Here is a 20,524-nt window from a genome sequence, read left to right as displayed (position 1 = left end):
ACGTTGATATATGGAAAATGTATTTCATACCCATTTTTCCATTGCGGGACAGTTATTTCATGTTATAGCTTTTAATTTAAACTTAGTGAGCTTATATCACACCGAAGGTCAATCTTTACCAAAAATAATGTTTTTCTAATATTACATTCAGAGTTAAAAACTATCAGTGTTTGTGTTGGACTGCTAACAAATAGGTAATGTTTATACAGGTGAAATAAAAAATAGAACATGGTGCAAAGTTCATTTATTAATTCAGCTTAAAATGTGAAACTAATAAAGGAGACTCATTAGTTTTTATATGAAAAGAGAGATATTCCTAGCCTTTACTTGTTATAGTTGGGATGATAATGGCTTACAGCTTATGAAAACCCCAAATTCAAAATCTCAGACAATTAGAATACAGTATTGTGAAAAGGTTTAATATTCTAGACTCAAAGTGTTACACTTTCATCAGCTAATAAATCCAAAACACACCTGTAAAGGGTTCCTGAGCCTTTAGATGGTCTCTTAGTCTTTGTTTGATTACTAAAATAAGTGGAACTTTGCACAAAACTAAAAAATTCAAGTTTCACTTAGCAGTCCAACACAAACACTGATAGTTTTTTAGCTCTAAATATTAGCAAAACATAAATTTTGGTAAAGATTGACCTTCGGTGTGATACTATTGGAAGGTTTCTATAGTTGTATTGTGAACAAGATTGACTTAGAAATGTGTTTCATCTACCATCTGTTGCTATTTTAAAATTTAGCTATGAATTTTAGCATATTTCTACTTTGCCCTGTACTTTAAATTTATAATAGTTATATATGTATTATGCATAATAACATATAAAACATAACATATGCTGTTAACGCTAATTTAAAAACCATTGGAAATTTATGACTTGTTTAGCTTTATAAACACTGTAATAACACCGTGTGTACACCAGAAGGCAGAAACCCCCTTACTCTTAAAAGCCAGATACTAAAGGTATTTATTGGTCTTGAACTAATAACTAACAGTTAATAGTAGTTTGACATACATTAGTAGAAATTACAAACTAATGCTAGTAAAATGTTGTAACTATAATACATTAATTGAATTTACTAAGCAAAACAATCCGTCGCCATCTGTATGCTATAAGTTTACTCATTTAAAAGACACAACGTGAGTCCATACAAGCAGTGCTATATAAATGATCATTTGTTTGTTCTTACCCGGTAAGTTAAAATTTTATAGAAAAAACCCAGGGCGTGTGTACCTTTATTTTATTAAAACTTCCGGTGGTGTCTCGTTAGCATTTCCGCTTCCTCCCTCCCAACGGCTCTTGATGTTACCACTTTGCAAAGGGGCAGTGGCTGGCTGTGCACCTATCTTTGTGGCTGACGTTGACCTGACCAGCTGTGAGTACCTCGTGTTTTCCGTACTTTCCTATAATTTTAGACATTTTTGTTTCCTTTAAGAATGACTAGATAATTCGAACTGGTGTGTCGCGTATTTAAGTATCATCGCTTAGAGTCTTCCTGTTGGTTCTGCTTGTGTTTGCCCGGCTAGCTTAAGGTGCTAGATGACGTTATAATTAGTCGCTCTGTTTAGCTGGTTGTGTGTTCACGAAAAATCTTAGTAATTGTCAGCAAAGTTATGTCTAAGTTTCAAATAACAAAAGTCTTAAAAGGCGATGTTTTCTTTTTTTTTTAATTCAGCTAGAAAAGTTCGTGTTATGATGTCCAGAGTTCGTGTATGAGAGAATTTTGACCTGCTAGCGTGACGTGCTCGAACGTTTGTTTGTTTGTTTGTTTGTTTCCCGTGTTAGCGAAGAGGTGTGCTACGAGAGTTTCCTTCTGGCTACACGGCTCGTGCAGGTGCACATGTACACTCTTCGTTGTTAGTCTGTTATTGTACGATTCTGTCCACAGACAGTGTAGCATGAAATCCTCAATTCAAATTTCAATGAATTACACTTAAATGTCAGAGTTGTCTCATTAAAAACTCAGTTCAGATACTGCCCCTCTTTCTCTCATTTAAATTAACTTTAACAGAGCCAGTCCCACAATTGCATAAAATCTTGAGTAAGAGCTCCTATTGCCCAAGTCAAACAAAGTTCAGAGACTGAAACCTAGCCAACATTTAGGTGTATAGACCAGACGGGGAAGTGTTGGGTAATCTGAGTGATTATTTTTATTTTCAGTGCAGGATTTAGGTCTCATTTTGTAAAAACGTGTTGGTAGTTGACATTGTTCGACCTGGATTAGATGGCACAGACAGCGAAGGCAGTAGCACTTATAGAAATAGAAGTGACGTTTGGTGGGTGTGGAGTATCTGAGGAAAGGCACTTTAACTATGCAGCAGGAAACAATGTCAGTGGCTGCCTGATGAGGAACATAGAGCAAGGCCTTCATCTGACACGTTTGTCCTGTTTTTTACGACATTCAGTAATCAGAGATACACAATGAGTTAGGATTTCTCTGTATTTTTCCAAAAATATTTTTGTTGTTTGGAAACTGTTTTTCTCACTTTTATTTGTTTAAAAAAATAACTTGATCCATTGTTGAAAAATAAATGTCAGTCCCGTCCATATTTAAAGGTTGTTTTATTTACATTTTTCAGGGAATCCTTCCCAGGTTAGAAGGCAGCAACACAAGTCTTGATGAGCAAACTGAGGTGCTGATGGGGATGACTATGGTTCACACATGAGGTCTCACTAAGAAGCCCTGCCATGTTGCCAGGTGTTGGCGTTTTTGGTACCGGGACAACAGCCAGAGTGCTGGTCCCATTATTGCAAGCCGAAGGCTTTGAAGTTCACGCACTTTGGGGACGAAGCGAAGAGGAAGCATGCTGCTTAGCAAAGGAACTCGGTATTCCATTCCACACCAGCAGATCTGACGATGTCCTTTTGCACCAAGATGTGGATCTTGTTTGCATTTATATTCCTCCTTCTATGACGAAACAGATTGCAGTCAAAGCACTGGGTAAAGCTTAATCTTTTGTTAGTTATTATGTATACTTGGTGTTCTTTCAATTAACTATAAATCATTGTGCAACATGTACAATTTGATCTTTAAATTTAAGAAAAACAAATTTATCCTTTTAACTTTTGAAATAAGTTTTTATTCTCTGTATTTTTTGCAGTTTACACTGTGCTTTATTTATGACTTACCAGGGTGCGGTACAACAGATGCAGAACACATTTGCATAAAAGCCAAGCTGCACCTCCTTATCTGAAAATATTTATACAAAAAAGTGAAGCTGCATTCCCCTGAATCACGTTTCTTGTGGGTGTTATCTGAAATGAGACTTTATTTCTCCCTTTGTAATCCTTGTGTCTGCACATAATTTTGCTAAGGGGAGGCGATGCAAAAAGTTAATGTACCTTATCTGATGGAATTCCTCAGTGTTGAGCTCAGTTTCCTGTTTTAGTTGTAACATCCTGAGTGCTTTCCTACTGAAGGGCTACTGATGTGTGCATGTTTGAAAACTTACTGTGACCCTCTGCTGAAAACACCACAAACTTTACCTGAACTTGTCCTCTCTCTACAGGTATAGGCAAGAATGTTGTCTGTGAGAAAGCAACAACTGCTGTCGATTCATTCAAGATGGTGGCTGCAGCCAGATACTACCCTCAGCTGCTCAGCATTATGGGTAATACCCTGCGCTTCCTCCCTGCTTTTGTTGCAATGCGCAAGCTGCTGGTGGAAGGATACGTTGGTGAAATCCAGGTGTGTGACGTCCGGGTCTACGGCCCGAGTCTCCTGGACCAGTCGTACGGCTGGACCTGTGAGGAGCTGATGGGTGGGGGTGGACTGCACATTGTCGGCTCTGCCATCATCGACCTCTTAAGTTACCTCACGGGCACACGAGCCCATCGTGTGCACGGTTTACTACGGACCTTTGTGCAACAAAAAAACCTAATCCGAGGCATCCGCCGCATCACAAGTGATGACTTCTGCTTCTTCCAGATGTTGATGGGTGTGAATGGCTCTGCTGGGGTTTGCTGCACCGTAACCCTGAACTTCAACATGCCAGGATCGTTCGTGCACGAGGTTATGGTAGTTGGATCCACTGGAAGGTTGGTTGTCAGGGGCACCCAACTGTATGGTCAGCGCAATGGAAGCAAAGAGGAAGAGTTGTTGCTAGGTGACAATGGATGGGCTGGGCCTGAAGTGAAAGAGATGCCCCTCCCTTACCTGCAGGGACTGAGCTCCATGGTAAAGGCACTGAGACAGTCTTTCCAGGCTCACGAGGAGCGCAGATCGTGGGAGTGGGGACCGGTTTGTTCTGCTCCGACTTTCGAGGACGGTCTGTACGTGCAGACGGTGGTGGAGGCGGTGAAACGCTCCAACAGCAGTGGAGAGTGGGTGTGTGTAGAGGTCATGAGTCAGGAGCCAGATCCAAACCAAAACCTCTGCGAGGCTCTTCAGAGAAACAAAAACTGAAATCATTTATACACAAAGTGCAAAACTACAAATGGGACAGAACAGGGCTTTGAATGTTTTTGTTTTTTTATCAGCTGCGTTGGCTGTTTACATTATAAATGACTACTTTTTACAGTTTTGAACAGTAACATTTTTATTTAAATGAACACAAATTCATGTGTGCTTTACTTACACCGTTAAAATGCATTCGTTTACTAAATTTACTACATTTGTAAACCACAGCTCCATTGTTTTGATTCTGACCAGAATCTATAAATTTATTTTTAGTTTAGATGAGTCAGACACTCTGAAACTTTTTGGCCAAAACATGCTCAAAAAGATGAATTACTTTTAGTTTGAATGCATTTTTTCTGGCTTTGCTATCTAAATCACATGTTGCCAAGATGGAAAACCTTGGAAAAAATAGCTGGGTAGCTATTGACTCTAATAATTTTTTATGTGTATATAATTTTTGGCCACTGAGCTGCTTGCTGCTGCACAGCCAAACTTACTTTTAGGATACAATAAAGATAAGACATGAATTAAGCTTAAATGTAAATGTTTGAACATGTAGAACAGCAATAATGGAGCTGTGTGTTTACATTTGATTTAAAATTGTGTGATATTATGTGTTAGGTTACATAGCTGACAGGTTTGTAAGACTAGTAAGTTTTTTTTCTTACGTTAGTTCGCCATAACATAGATATGATACCAGAGACTGAGTAAAATAAGCTATGCAGAAAATAGACTTATCTCATTTGTAGCATTGTCCCTGAAATGGCCAGTTTATTTATTTGTGATAGTTTGTTAGAAAAGAGGCTGTAAAGATTTGTTTTTGTTTTTTTGTTTTTTTTGTTGTGTGCATCACTTACAGAGCAGCTGAGGTGGAAAAAACCCAAAATTTCTTCAAATACTTTCACATGATGCAAAAAAATTTTTCTTTAAATAAAACCGAATACAACTGAAACTATCCTTTACTAGAAGTCTAGAGAGATTGTACAACAGATGTTATGCTTGCTTACTAATAATGGGTTATTGATGGACAATTGTTAATAATGATGTTTTGTTCTTGTAAACATTCCAACTATTGTAATCTGCTCAACTATCAAGACTGAATAGACGGATGGATGGATGGATGGAGACTCCTAAAGTGAGCAGCTCCCGGTCAGACGTTTGAGGCTACAAATGTAAGTTTGGATGAAGCAGACCCATGTTCACCGTGGAGATTAGAGTTGGAAATGTGGAAATTTTATTTAAAAACTGTTTAAATATCTAGTTTCCATTCATGAACCGCTGGTCAGTTTTATTCAAAATCTAAATTAGACATGCCAGTTCAGAATAAGAGGTTGTTATCCACCACATGACATCAGTAATTCTGAAACTTCCCTAATGTTTTTGTTGAGATTCCATTGGATCTGAACAGTTTTAATTTCTAACAGTCACCCAATTGCTTATTGGCTTGTAGAACTAAATCATCTGGTCTTTAAGATGAGCGCAGTAAGTACAAGTTTCATTTGATCCATAAGAAATGTGCAAATGTAGAAATGCGGATCACACAACTACCTTGTTATCCAGCTGTGCTTTGTAAAAATATTTAACATTCACTGTATCTTTTAAATAATATTTTTGCAAGATCCGTTACTACTAAAATGCATTCCACCAGAGTTTTCATCGTCAGTAAATACTTTTTTCTCTGTTTGCACTGATGAGATGCCACCTGTTGAAGGCTTGCACCAACCAGCTCGCTGCAATAGTGAATTTGTTAGAGGAAGACTTTCTATTTATTTAAATGTTGGACTAAAGAAAAATTTCCATTTTTGTTCTGTTTAGTGTTTGTCAATTTCTGTTTAAAGCTGTAATATTTATCTCTAGATTTAGTCGTGTTTTAACTGATGTGGCATTTCGAGCACTAAATTGTTGCTTTAAAGTTGATAAACTGTACCGTTTATCTGTGTGACAGATATCTGCTTAACAAATACAACTGTTTCTGGTGACTTTTGTCTGAAGTGTATTGTTCTGGTTCTTTATTTAAAAATGCATTTACAGCCAAATCTTTATCAAAAAGTACAAAAAAGGAGGGAGAAGGCAAAGGGTTACAACTAAAAAGGGGAGGGGATTCAGAAATAATGGCAATAAATCTGGATTGTTTTAGGAAATGATTGCACAATTGGCTAATTAAATAGAATATCACATTAGAGCAGGGGTGTCAAATATACGGTCCGTGGGCCGGATCCGGCCCGCAAACGAGTTAAATCCGGCCCACGAGATGGTTGTGTAAACTTTATTTTCATACTTTACAATGTAGAGTGAAAATAAACTTATCTGTGAGCAAGTTTTCTCTATAATGAGTATAAATAAAACAAAGCTGCACTCAAGGCTCACACAAGAACATGAATCGCATCCTGAAGTTGGCTGCCACTCAGGATGGGACTTCTGATATTGATGTGCTGGTGAAAGCTAAAAGATGTTAAGTAAAATGAGTCAAATATACTTTAAGTGCTGCATGAAACTGATCTAGCCATGTGATTGTAAGCTCTTTGAATCACTGAGGAATGTTTTTTATTTTTATTTATTTTTCAAATTTTCAAGTACACTTCAGGTGTTGTACTACACTGTCCTCAGGCTCCAGCTTTGTATTAAAACAAAGAAAACAATCTGAAGTTGTTTTTAATGTACCGGTCCAGCCCACTTGGGACTAGATTTTCCTCAATGTGGTCCCTGAGCTAAAATGAGTTTGACACCCCTGCATTAGTTTGCATCTTGTATTTGAGGGAATAAAGAGTATGTATGATGAGAGGCTGAAACAAAAACGAACAAAAGTTAAGTCTTTAACCCATGGGAACTCAGCAGCTGGAAATAAACGATGCTATGTTGTTGTGGCGGTGAACCGAACTATAAAATAATTGGTGCTAATTTGTTTAGTTACTGGTTTTCCCCATTCCCTCGTGGTTGAATCTGAGATATATAAACGTTATTAACTCATATTTAAAATAAGATAAAAATGCATAAAATATGATATATAAATATATTTTTGTCTAATTTATTATCCAATGAAAAAATAGGGGTTGTCTGTAAAAGTACACCTTTACTAAATCTCCAATCTCACACTAATTGTAAATGTGTCATTACCATAGGTCATTACGGAGTAGAAGGGAAAAAAACTGGCGCAATGCATTATGGGGCAGCAGAGTCTAAGCTAGGCTAAGTTAGCACAACAGCTAATATCTCAGACTGCTAGTTCGCCTTGCTTTGCTTGGAACTGGTTGTTTGGTATTTGGAGACTGGAAGGTAAAGATGGACAAATACCGGAAAAGAAGCGTGGTGTGGAGCTATTTTAAAGATATAGACGCCAGCTCGGTGCAGTGTCTGCTCTGTTCTCGTCATTTACGCAGGAAGGATCATGGCTCCACTACCCCGATGCTCAGACATCTGCGCCTCAAACATTCCGCTCAAATCACTCTAGATGCTGAAGGTGGAGGAGGCCAAATGAGTCAGAGCGTGGAGTTAGACAGCGATCAGACCTTCTCTGGTAAGCACCAACAGCAACACACTCCCCCGTCTCTGTTTAAAGTAGAAATGCATGCATGTATTTTACAATAAATCACACTAAGTATCTGACGCCACTCACATTTTCAAGTAAACTCATCTTTATTCCGGACTCTTGGTCATATTCACAGAAGTAGAAAAACATTGTACAATTTAAGATAAAATGAAATGGACACTTTAAAGCACAATTAAGAGACAAAATAATTATGAAAACAAAAACAAGAGACTTTAATAACAGTAGTGCAAAGATCAAGTTTATTGTAACTCCCTAATCTAAAAAAAGAAAAAGACTGGTATACCAGTGTCTCCACATCTTTGACTGGTAACATATTGCACTGACACTGTCATTTAAAATTATGATGTGCTAGGAAAACGGCTCTTTGGATGGAAGAGGTACATGTGTTACTACCCTGCACTCAGATCCACAAATATTTGGAAGGAAAATGCCCCCTAGACTCACTAGTGTCAGCCTGCTGAAGTGTAGTTCAACATTCACCCATAGAGGCTGATAGTAATGTATAACAAAAAATCTGATGGGAAAACAGAACAAAATGTATTTGTTTATCTACTTGTGGCAAGTTTGACTTGTGTCAACATTATACGACGTCAGCAGGGAGAAGTTAAAATCAGTAGATAATGCTGGATTGACTATGAGGTTAAAAATTTGTCTGGTGCACTTCAGGGAAGACAGAAATCATACAGTTCCGTCATTCTTAACTATGAGAAGTGTTATGTAAGCAAGATAAAACTTAAAGGGCATTAACATCTGGGTCAGCACGGCCCAGTCGTGGTCAGGTATATCGTGTTGACATCTGGGTAATCTCTGCATTTTCCATGCTCAGCTGACCGTTATTGTTTTGGACCTGCTCTCTGGCGGTCTACTTCGTGTAAAGTCGACCCAACACACCCTGCCAACTGATTGGCTGGCTGAAGTTCACTCCTACCTATAAAAGGATCCGCTGATTGTTGGGTAGAATAGCCAGCAGTGGCTTCTCGCATGTGTGATTCATTATCAGTCTGGAATCAGTGGAGTAAACATCTCCTCTGGCTGCAGCTTGGACCTCCCGCTCCAACCATGGCAGTGCAAAGGCAGACTGCTGTGAGGAGCATACTGCAGTTTTTGTATGGAGTATGGAACCTGCCATGGATTAACAGCCGAAGGAGACCCACGTCTTAAGTTAACATTTTACTAGAAGCCCACAAGAATCGCATTGTGGATAAGCATGCCTGTCACTCAGACGTGTGTTTTGCGTCATGGAGAAGAACGTCGCCGTCAGTAAAGTGTTTATTGAAATAATAGGCATTAGGAAAAACATTGGCCAAATTGAAGGAATAATTAACCCATAAAAATGACTGAATTGCACTGAATTATTTTAATTGAGGCAATCCAAACAATGATTTGTGAATTAAACACTAACTCTTGTTAAACTTGGTGAATCACCTTATGGATTTTAAATTAAGATGCCTAAAAATTAGGGCTGCGCAATGTTACGGGAAGCCTGCGATGCACGATAACAGTGGTTATTGCTTACACAGTATGCCTGTATGACTGTATGCCTTGCAATAAAAAACTAAAACTTCACTAAAGAACAAAAAATCAAAAACAAAGAATTTTTAAAATATAAAAAATGGGAAAAGCAAAATCAGCAAAAAGAGCAGAACAAAGCTAACTCAGGTAAGTAAGTAAGTAAGTAAAAGTTTATTTATATAGCGCCTTTCACAGATATAAATCACAAAGCGTTGTACAACATGATAAAGATCAGGGCAAATACCTCTAACCAATAAAAACATCAGAAAAACAATAGCAGTGATAAAATAGAAAATAAAATCATGAGTAATAACAAAGTGAAGGTGTGAACCCAAACAAAGCCATCTTTTTGAAACATTTAGGGAGGGAACGCCTGGATGAAAAGGTGAGTTTTTAGATGATTTTAAAAGACCTCTACAGTGTTAGAGAGATGGAGATTTGAAGGCAGACTGTTCCAAAGTCTGAAAGGCCCTGTCCCCTTTGGTTTTCAGTCTGGTTCGAGGAATAGCCAGGAGGTTTTCAGATGTGGATCTAAGGTTCTGTGAGGTGGTGTGTGGGGATAAAAGCTCAGATAGGTAGCTTGGAGCCTGGTTGTTAAGACCTCTATAGGTCAGGACTAAAACTGTAAACTGTATTCTATATTCTACCGGGAGCCAGTGGAGGGACTGTAAAACTGGGGTGATGTGAGCTCGTCTGCTGGATTTGCTTAGGAGTCTGGCTGCTGCATTTTGGATGGCTTAAAGGCGTGAGAGGGAGGTTTTGCTGAGACCAGTAAAAAGAGTGTTACAATATAAGCGTGATGACACAAAGGCATGGATGATTTTTTCCAGATCTGCAGTAGAAACCAGTTTACAGACTTTTGAAATGTTTCTCAGTTGAAAGAAACAAGAGCGGGAGATGGGTTTGACGTGTGAGTCTAAACTTAAAGCTGGATCAAAAATAACTCCCAGGTTTCTAATGTTGGCCTTGACTGATGGGCAAAAAGAGGCAATTTCTTGCTCGATTTTTGGCTGAAGTTCCGGGGGTGCAGCGATCAGGGTCTCTGTCTTGTTATCATTTAGGACAAGAAAGTTGCTAGGCAGCCAGTTACTGATCTGGGTCAGGCAGAGTACAAGTGTGGCCAGACTGTCCAACTGGTGTGGCATAAAGGACATATAGAGCTGAATATCATCAGCGTAGATGTGGTAGGAGATGTCTGGGAAAGACTGAATGATGCCAGCTAGGGGAAGAATATAGAATGCGAATAGTAGAGGCCCTAGAACTGAACCTTGTGGGACCCCGCATGTTAGAGAGGCAGTATCTGAAGAGAAGGTTTCTGACTTCACTGTGAATGTTCTGTTGGTGAGATAAGAAGAGAGCCAGTCTAGAGCAGAACCTGAAATCCCAGCCAGGGCCTTTAACCTGTTTAGTAGAACGTTGTGGTCTACAGTGTCAAAAGCTGCACTGAGGTCAAGCAGGACCATGACAGAGCATTTCCCTGCATCAGCAGCCATCAGGAGGTCATTATGCACCCTTACTAGAGCAGTCTCAGTTGAGTGCTGCTTCAGAAAGCCAGACTGGAAGGGGTCAGAGATCTTTGACCTAGAAAACCAGGATCTGAGTTGGTTTTCAACAACCTTCTCAAGTACTTTGCTGATGAAAGGTAGCTTAGAAATGGGCCTAAAGTTACTGGTGGAGCTGGCGTCAAGGTTGGGTTTCTTTAAGAGAGGAGTCACTACTGCATTTTTAAAGTAAGATGGAACACAGCCTTGGCTCAGTGAGCTGTTGATTATAGTCAACAGAGATGGACTGATGGAGGCAAGGGACCCGACTAAAACAGAGGGAGTTAAGATATCTGATGAGCATGATGAGAGTTTCATCTGACTGATTATTGAGGTTAAGTCATTTAGTGTAATTGGGGAGAAGGAGGTGAAAGACTCGGAGCACTGGGGGGGCCTCCCTTCCTGAGGGGGGGAGGGCTGGTGGAATGCTGGATCTCAGATTCAACACCTTGTTTGCAAAAAAGTGGAGAAATCTGTTACAGTCATCAGCTGAAGATAGCTGAGCCTGCTGTGGAGGAGAAGACACGATGCTGGAGATGGTATCAAACAAAACCTTAGAATTATTCTTATTTTGGCATATGAGGTTGCTGAAAAAAGAAGACCTGGCATTTTCTACAGCTTCGTTGTATGTCTCTAGAAGTTCTTTAAAATATTTGCGATGAACAACCAGACCTGTCCTCTTCCACAGTCGTTCCGCTTTTCTATAGGTGTTTGCTAGCCACCTAGGAGGCGGACATCTCACCTATAGGAACCCACCCGATTGGCCAAATGGGTGAAGGTTCTATTTGATTTGTCAAAAACGTCATGCGTCTGTTTGGTTGACAAAATGCATCATGTGTAGCAAACATTTGAGCTCACTGTTCATTGCATTTTTTTTTCTGTTCTTTGTGATGTGCGTATTGCACATGCTGATATAATGATGACGATGCATTTGCGATGTATTGTACAGCCCTGCTAAAAACAGTTTATAAGTCATCAGAATAAAATGTTGTGCGTGGTAGTTGTGCCATATGCCATAGTTGTGCCATGGTGGCGTAATCATCATCATCATCACCTTTATTTATAAAAGCACTTTACAGACATATATTATGTCACCAATGTGCTGAACAAGACTAAACTAAAAAAGATAAAAACAAAGAATATATAGGAAACCAAATAATAATAAATAAATAAGAACAAAATGTATTTGTTTATCTACTTGTGGCCAGTTTGACTTTTTATTTTCTTTAGACCATTTATTTTTATTAAATCTTAAAGGATTCAGTCTGCCTTAAAATGACTCCTGGAGTGTTTTTGGCCAGCCTGAAGCAGGCTTATGGGAGTGATAACTACTAAAAACAGACATTTAATGGTTATTTAAAAAAATAACTGTTTGTGTTCAGAGAGCAGACGTTTAAGTGATGGTGGCGTAATTTTCAGGCATGTGCGACATACATTACGGAGGTGATAAACTGAGTTTCAGACTTAAGTTTTTGGTGAATTTTGAAGGTGCGTTGCCGCTAGCAAGCGTGGGTTTTAATGCATCGCTGCTGCGTGGTTGTGGGTTTTAGTCAGCTATATGTAGAATAGCATTAAAAGTTCAGACGTTCTTATGGTGACGTCTTCTCCTGGGTCTGGTTAGGCTTATGGCAGATTCCACTCGCCATACTCTCAGTGAGACAGCAGGAAGCTGTGTGCTTCATATCAGAGTCTCCAAAAGCAACACGGCTAACGGCCGCCTTTGTTTACTAACTTAAAGAGGAAAACACGGACTTCTCCGCGGGTCTTTTGCCCTGCCCACATGCTCAGAGACATCTGCGTTCCTGAGAAGGCTGTGTGTGAACCACAAACATCATGGCGTGAACAAACCCTGGCCGCTAAGTGAAAAGCACTGTACGGTTCTAATAGTTCAGTTGTTTTTCATAATCCTTTGTCAATACTTTGCTGTGTCTGCATTTGCAGCCATACATCTAACTTCTTCCTCTTTCTCTTCAGTGGTAGTGGAATTGGAGAAAGAGGACTCTCACATTAACCCCCAAACTCTGAATGACTCTCAAGTCCACCCCGATGTTGGCAGCAACCTGGAAGCGGCAGAAGAAGCTCCAGCTGAAAAGTTAGCCTACAGAGAAGCGAGTGTCAACTCTTCGTTGGGGAATACACGCAGGCGCAGTTTGATCTGGAGGCTTTTTGAACACTTGGAGAGTTTGAAAGCTGCTCGTTGCCGCATATGCATGAAGAAGTTGCATGAAAGTGGCGGCATCAGCAACCTTCGTCGACACCTGATGAAAAGACACCCGAAGGTGCTCTCGGAGCTGCTAGCGAGCAGCCATCACCGTCCTGCTGCACTTTTAAAACAGCCGGACCTCTCTGAGACTCGTGGGGCTTTTTTGGAAACAGAGGATGAAGAGGAACCAGGTAAGCTCAGAACAGTTCCTCTCTGCCCAGGACCGGGTCATGGGCAGAGGTTTCACTGATGGCTGAAATGTGAGTTCTCTTTTCCTATTTAGTGAAAGTGATTCTGGTGGATGGTAATTCTGAGATTATTGGGGAACTGACTCAAGCTGAAAATCCAACCATAAACGGCCCCCTGCAAACTTTGGGAGAAGATTCAGCTCAGAAGACAACAAACACAGAGGTGAGTGAATTCCACCCTAAGAGATGCCACGCCTAAATTTGTTCTCTGAGCTTTTATCCTTCTTGTAACTTTAAACTCTTTTCAGGCTTCAGAGGCAACTTGTGTGACGGGTGAAATCTCATGGGACAATAATCTGAAATGGGTAACAGGTGAGATTTTGTTTGACATTTGATGTTTTGTCCTCAAAATCTAAACAAAGACGGTATAAAGTCAGAACAGTTTCTACTTCACGTTCTGTGAAATGTTTCAAAGTAAAATAACACATTTTTATTGACATTGGCTCTCTGTGCTTCAGCACCAATCTGAGGCACAGAATGAATTCAGCTTTAATAAAAACAAGAGAACATAAGTCGTTGACGAGGTAATTAACCTGAGTTTAAATCCTTTTGGTCAGTCAGAAGTTTGGAGATCACCAGTGTCCACCTACAACAGCCTTCCTGAAGTCAAAGATAAAAACAAAATGTTTTCAGAACTTTTAATTTCTGACAACTGGTTAAAAATTGTTTTAACTTCACCACACATCAAAGGGTGATAGACCAATAGATATTTGATGTATCAGAAAACTTCTCAGTTTTTACCAAAGGGTTATTCATTATGAGTCCAATATGTGTCTCTTCCTGTTTGTTTATCTCAAGTTTTATGAAGATACAACAATGGTGAGATTTTTGTCTTAAAGGGACTTTTCAGACTTTTGAATTTTTATGCTCGCGATTGCCCCCTCAGGTCAAAAGCGTAACTGCAGCTTCAATAGCAGGCTCGTGCACGAGGCGCGCAAGCTGTACGTGCACACTCCTTAACGAAAATAACAGCTGAGACAGAGCACAGTGCTCTGAGAGTGTCCCTTGTGTGTGTGTGTGTGGCCCGGAGGACAGAAGAACACAGCAAATTAATAAAATAATGTGCCTCTGTCTCTGCAGCTGCACTCTCTCGTCGGCCGAGCGTGCAGTGTGTGTGTGTGTGTGTGTGTGTGTGTGTGTGTGTGTGTGTGTGTGTGTGTGTGTGTGTGTGTGTGTGTGTGTGTGTGTGTGTGTGTGTGTGTGTGTGGCCCAGAGGACAGGAGAGTGAGCAGCTAATTAATTAAATAATTTGGTTCTGTACCTTTCTCTTCAGCACAGCCAACAAAGGTTTATGATGGGTCAGTCCTCCTGCATGCTCAGATCATTCCCTTCCCTTGCTTGAAAAATTGTTCCAAAATGAAAGTTGAACCCACATATTTTTTATCTGTGAATTCAATGCCTTTCGGCGAGTCTCTAATAAAAATTTGAGCATCTTGTTATTGTAAAAAAATATACCATTAATGTAAAAAAGAAACTAAATGAACTATGTTCACACCCAGAATCGAATCCAGGTCCTCAGCATGAGAGTCAGGCATCTTACTAGGTGAGCTAAAGCACCAGTAACATTTGATGCATCTGTAACTTTTATATCCTTGGTGACAGCTGAAACAACGTCAATCCAAAGAACGGTTCAGAGCGAAAATGGCTATTTTGTTGCTAATTTGCAGGAAATATCTAGAAGAAAGTAGCTATGGGTCCTCAGAAATGTAGCTAGGTTCATCACTAGGCGTTTGGAACAGCGACAAAGTCGCTGAGTTGGCACTGCCTCTCTCTGCTGCTAAAGCTATGGATAGCAAATGCTACGGGCTACGCCTGAGCGTGAACGTGCATGAAGCAGCCTGCTTGACCCGAGCATCTCTCTTTTTCTGTGATTTTACAGGAAAACAGGCAATCACAGTAAAAATGCCAGGGCTCATTCTACAGGACCAGGGCATTGCAGGAGAATGTATGAAGAAGAAATTTATTATTTCTATACATGTTTTGGCTGTCAAACTTCCATAATGTCCCTTTAAATGTGTGGTTCCCAGAAGAAAAAAAAACATTTTAATGGTTATTTCTGATCATAATGGGTCACTGAGTTTTTCATGCAGGCCTGAACATGAAAATAGTCTTCTATACGTATCTCCTGCATTAGCTTCTGATGGAAAATAGACAAGTGAAATGAATTGAAAAGCCTGACAGATTTCTCTCACACTGTCACTGAGCGTTTGTGGACTCGCTCATCTTGACTTGAAACGGGAAGGCTGTTGTTGGTTTAGCGTCCAGGAAACAGCAGACAACGGCCCGACTAGTTAAAGCTAGGGATGGATACCCACTGAATTCCGTGTTGCCTACCGAGGACCGATTCACGTGAAATGAAATGGTGCCCTGTTTCGGTACCCGTCCTCCATTCACGAGAACTTGCGAGAAAGTGATCAGCCAAGATCGACAGCAGTGCATGCACAAGAGCACTATGTCATCAGTCACTGCTGGCGAGCTTTAAACAGAGCAGTCAGCATGTAAATAAACAGTTTGAGCTTGATATTTTAACTTCTTTGACTTCCAAGTAGGAAAAATCAACTGTTTGTAAAAGAACGGCAAAAGGAATGAAGATTCACAGTAAATTGAGTTCACACAGCAAAGATGTTTGCTTCAGTTTAATTAGCTGTTTATAATAGTACAAGGACCCACCCATCAGTATTCCAGAGGGTATAGAAGAGGAATAGAGCTGGGTTTTAATTTTTGCATCATCTAGAAACCGAAGTATTTTGTACAACACTACAATGATAAAATACAAACAGTTTATCATATTTATCAAATATAGTTATGTAGTGATAAAATATATATATATATTGGATTTAAAACGATTTAATTAATTATTAAACACACAAAAGTATCAAATTAATACTGTTAAGTACAAGTATCGATTCCTAGTACAATGGTACTATTCCTAAACCTAACCCATCCCTAGTAAAAGCTAACCCTTAGCATTAGCGACATCACCACACAGGAAAACTCCTCCAGGCTTGTGTTATTTGTGGAGGTAAAGCATCCACGTTGCAAGTCGGTAGTAGAGTCATGTTGCTGTTGTCCAATCTGAGGCAAGATATCCAAATATCAGGAAATAAGACTCCCAAGTTCTGCTACCACTCAATTCTGAGCTTTTATTTTGCCCTGAGTATGGCTTGCAAGGCATTCATTCCTAACAGACTACTGATTAAACGGGTTTTTCACACCTACAAGAATAAGTTTGAACAATTAAGAGACTTTTGCAAATTGGGTAAATTTCATTGTGTTTTGAAGATAATGTAATCTCCATGTTCTTTGCTTTTTATGGACAAAAACCGCCTCTGTCTCACCTGCTTTGAAAGGACTTTTATGTACTTTGAAAGTTCTTGATGTCTTTCAGCAACACAGTACAATTATTAAAACGTAACAAAAATGTCTTTTAGCTCTTCTAATGACTTTTATGTTTTTTGGGAAGTTGCGACGCAGGATGGCAGCTCTGACGTTACGACCCCATCAAACGAAGCTGACTGCAGCCCTGCTACAAATGGCCAGCTGGACACTGTGCAAGAAGGTTCAACGCAACAAACGACAAATTCAGATAAAAGTACGGACCAAGCAGTGAAATCCACGCGCAGGCGGAGTTTGATTTGGAAGCACTTTGTAAGACTGGAGAGTTTGGAGGCAGCTCAGTGTCGCATTTGTTTGAAGAAGCTTCAGTGTTTTGAGAGCGGCTGCACTAGCAACCTGCACCGCCACATGCTAAAGAGGCATCCAAAGGTATGCATTAAGACCAAATCCAGCCAGCAGCTGCACCCCTCGCAGCACTCGGATGCTAACAACGAAACAAGTGTGGACTCATCAGTGACGCGGCATGAACAGACGTCAGGTAAGCTTTTACAGTTTTTACAGACGTTAGGACCCATTTCTCAATACCTAGGTCACATTTGCAAAACTCTACATACAGTGTGCACAACAGAAGCCTATGTGGTTCAAACTGAGGATCAATTATCATTGCTTTGGCACAAAATGCATTGAGTGACTACATCTCTCAAACGTCATGAAGTCCGTTCTCACTCAGACACAACAACTGCCAAAACTCATTGTACTAACAGGACATTTTGCACTTGCTTGCATACTGTTCACAAAACTGTAAAACTTATGTTCAAAACAATAACATAGTGCAAAACTGAATATGACAGCGAAATCCAACAGCAATATGTTATTGAAACATAAATGCAGTTTAACCAGCCACAGCTGACTCTTAATTGTAGATGAACAGCTGCACAGGTGTTACACTTTCAATGCCATTATAAAAGTAGTCAACGCCAACATATATAATTGTATGGGACAATGTGGCTTTTCACCACTCCCATGCAGTCAGAGTGGTTTGTGGCCCATCCCAGAATGGAGTCACTTTTCCTCCCACCTTACTCTCCATTCCTCAACCCCATAGAGGAATTCTTTGCCTCATGGCGATGGAAGGTGTACGACCATCATCCACATGATCAAATGTCCCTTCTGGATGCAATGTACGCTGGATGCCTGGACATATCAGCAGTAGATTGCCAGGGATGGATCAGGCATGCCAGAAGATTCTTTCCTAGGTGTATTGCCCTAGATGACATAAGATGTGATGTGGATGAGAACCTGTGGCCAAATGGAGAAGACCGAGTAGATTAGCATATTGAATCTTTATCAGTGGATGTTGTGTTGACAAAGTCTTGTGTTTTGGAAGTACTTAGTGCAAAAACAAATACCATTAAAAATAAATGAACAGCATGAAATATTGACTAATTCTGCATCATGTCTGATTCATTCCAGTAACATCTATTGGAAGTATGAACAGAGATGTGTCCTTGTTTTACACAAGAAAATGTAATGCTACATGTTGTTAGTGTTTTTAGGTCTTTGTTTTGTGGGTGACAAAGTGTGTTTGTCGGCTGTCAACGTTTGCTAGTGTTCTGGAGGAATGAGTTTATTTGAGACCTGAATGAAGTGTTTTGGTGGTTGTAGTGCATTTTGAATGTGAAATGAACTGTTTTGCCAAGCTGAAACTCCGTTAGGAGAACTGTGTGACGTGTCTAGCAAAAGTGACATTAGTATTGAGAAATGGGTCCTAACGTCGATAAAAAACAACTAAATATTTCTACACCATCAAACCCGACATTAAATCCATAATTCATGCTAGAATTGTCTCCAACCGTTCCCTGTTCTGTGTCCTCCCGTCCCTGCAGATGGATTAAAAGTTGCAGTGGAATCTGAAGTGGGAAGCAGAGTTTTTATGCGAGAGAGGGAGTTGATTGAAGCTCTAAGGAGAACGCAGAGGGAGGAGTCTCGGACTCTGGAGCATCAGAGGGAGCTGCTGGAGAAGCTGCGATCAGCCAGCGCTCGAGAGGCGTCGGCAGATCGGGAGAAGATCGAGGCGCTGCGGAAAGCACAGCAGGAGGAAGCCGATGAGTTAAGAAGACAGCGTGAAGAGCTGGAGAAGGAAAAGGCAGAGCTTCAGAGGAAGTGGGATGAGCTTAACCAGGAAAGAGTGGAGCTTTTGTTGCTCTCCAGAGACAAGAAAGACTCCTGAAGAATGTGTTTTATGAAGTCATTCATACTTATTTTCAATTTTTCTGAAAGTATTTTGAAAATAATTAGAATTTTACAGAAAATCTGTCCACATTTGATTAATTTTGTTAGATACTACGTGGTTCTGTCATCGGATGTGAAAAATGAGCTCTATCGGGTTCTTTTTGCCAAAATAAAATTCTATCCTGTCAGAAGCTTTACTACCAGTTTGGCCATTTTTGTTGAAATAAGCTTTTTTTTCTTGCAAAAATGTGTTTTATTGAAGGGTAGTTTGTTCTCGTTACCCTGAAGATAAACAAGGTCTAAAATGTAAGTCAGTAAGATTTGTCCACGGAGTAGATAACCTAGAGAAGACGGAGGACAGAGACTTCTCTGGTTAGGTCTTCTAATCCTGTTTACTGAAATATTGTTTTTGTAAAGGCTACTATTATTTCAGAGGTGAGTTGAGTGTTACAAACACTAATATGAGTATTGGTGGGTGAATAAAACCAAAAGGAAGTGGCAATGATCAGCAATAAGAACAAGACAATTTTCTTCCTCAGGAAAATTCCCTTTTAATGTGTTTCCAATAAAAATGAGTTTCTCTGTGGATTTAACTTCTCGCTGAGTTCTGATCACATCTTTTCTTGTATTTTGAGGGGTTTTATTCATGCCAACAGCGAGGCCAAGGTGCTTTTGTGTTTTGTTCTTGATTTTCTGAGTTGTATGTTTTCAAATAAACTCGTTGCTGTAATGAGTCAAACTTCATATGCTCTCAAGATCGTTGCATTAAAATTAGATTCATTTTGCATACATGAAAACGTTGTGCAGCCACTTCAACTTTTTGTATATATTTTTATTGGGTTTAACATTTATATCAGATTAAATAATATAAAAATAATATAAATTTATACTTTGAGTGAACGATTCATTAAAGAACATTGGTCTCCTCGGCTTCTGACCAAATAGTCAAAGTACACCCACATCACCCCGCTTCTCCTCCAGCTCCACTGGCTGCCAGTCAACTTCAGGGTTCATTTCAAGATCCTGGTTCTGGTCTATAGGGCCTTACATGGACAAGCACCATCTTACATTGGTGATCTTCTTAGTCCCTACACCCCCAGCAGGTCCCTGAGGTCCAGTGATCAAAGCCTATTGGTTGTGCAGTGCACCAGGCTAAAGACCAAAGGTGACAGATCATTTGCTGCTGTGGCCCCCAGACTCTGGAACTCTCTCCCCCTGAGCCTGAGATCAGTGGACTCCTTTAAGAAGCAGCTGAAAACTCACTTGTTCAAGCTGGCTTTTGTATGACCTTCATCTCTAGCTGTCCCGGGATCCACTGATTTCCCTCTTTCTCTTTCCTTACATTTTTTAATCCCAATTTATTTTCTATTTTAACCTTATTTTTAATCTTTTTTATATTTAATTTTTTTTGTTCTGTCAAGCACGTCATGATTTTTATAAAAGATAATTTTCTTTCTTTTTCTTTCTCTGGGGTGGCCAGCAGTTTTCTAGAGGGGGC

The 20,524-nt window shown here is 39.9% G+C and overlaps 2 protein-coding genes across 4 annotated transcripts; both read left to right on the top strand.

Annotated features, from left to right (window-relative positions):
• Positions 1-977: 977 nt before the first annotated feature.
• On the top strand, positions 978-4,627 carry gfod2 (glucose-fructose oxidoreductase domain containing 2). 2 transcript variants are annotated; one of them, XM_015953042.3, is made up of 3 exons: positions 1,277-1,383; positions 2,588-2,949; positions 3,518-4,627. In XM_015953042.3, exons 2-3 carry the CDS (start codon positions 2,697-2,699, stop codon positions 4,411-4,413), a joined length of 1,149 nt encoding a protein of 382 aa, XP_015808528.1. In that variant the 5' UTR covers positions 1,277-1,383; positions 2,588-2,696; the 3' UTR covers positions 4,414-4,627. The 2 variants fall into 2 exon arrangements, with proteins under 2 accessions (XP_054588056.2, XP_015808528.1); XM_054732081.2 differs by lacking the exon at positions 2,588-2,949 and having other exon boundaries at positions 978-1,383.
• Positions 4,628-7,558: 2,931 nt separating this feature from the next.
• Positions 7,559-19,223, top strand: LOC107381404 (SAFB-like transcription modulator). 2 transcript variants are annotated; one of them, XM_054732079.2, is made up of 7 exons: positions 7,560-7,680; positions 7,785-7,921; positions 12,982-13,401; positions 13,494-13,621; positions 13,707-13,770; positions 16,922-17,332; positions 18,681-19,223. In XM_054732079.2, exons 2-7 carry the CDS (start codon positions 7,810-7,812, stop codon positions 19,022-19,024), a joined length of 1,479 nt encoding a protein of 492 aa, XP_054588054.1. In that variant the 5' UTR covers positions 7,560-7,680; positions 7,785-7,809; the 3' UTR covers positions 19,025-19,223. The 2 variants fall into 2 exon arrangements, with proteins under 2 accessions (XP_015808526.1, XP_054588054.1); XM_015953040.3 differs by having other exon boundaries at positions 7,559-7,921.
• Positions 19,224-20,524: the final 1,301 nt, after the last annotated feature.

Source organism: Nothobranchius furzeri, chromosome 9 (assembly GCF_043380555.1).
Source record: "Nothobranchius furzeri strain GRZ-AD chromosome 9, NfurGRZ-RIMD1, whole genome shotgun sequence".
NCBI lineage: Eukaryota > Metazoa > Chordata > Actinopteri > Cyprinodontiformes > Nothobranchiidae > Nothobranchius > Nothobranchius furzeri.
Note: the sequence above shows the minus strand (reverse complement) of the source record. Positions and strands in the feature narration are given on the sequence as shown.

Excerpts from the sequence above, each read along its gene's own strand:
- gfod2 (XM_015953042.3), top strand. The coding sequence starts at position 2,697 with ATGTTGCCAGGTGTTGGCGTTTTTGGTACCGGGACAACAGCCAGAGTG. Across the intron at positions 2,950-3,517 it reads GATTGCAGTCAAAGCACTGG|GTATAGGCAAGAATGTTGTC; the intron begins GTAAAGCTTAAT and ends CTCTCTCTACAG.
- LOC107381404 (XM_015953040.3), top strand. The coding sequence starts at position 7,687 with ATGGACAAATACCGGAAAAGAAGCGTGGTGTGGAGCTATTTTAAAGAT. Across the intron at positions 7,922-12,981 it reads CAGCGATCAGACCTTCTCTG|TGGTAGTGGAATTGGAGAAA; the intron begins GTAAGCACCAAC and ends CTTTCTCTTCAG. Across the intron at positions 13,622-13,706 it reads AGAAGACAACAAACACAGAG|GCTTCAGAGGCAACTTGTGT; the intron begins GTGAGTGAATTC and ends AACTCTTTTCAG.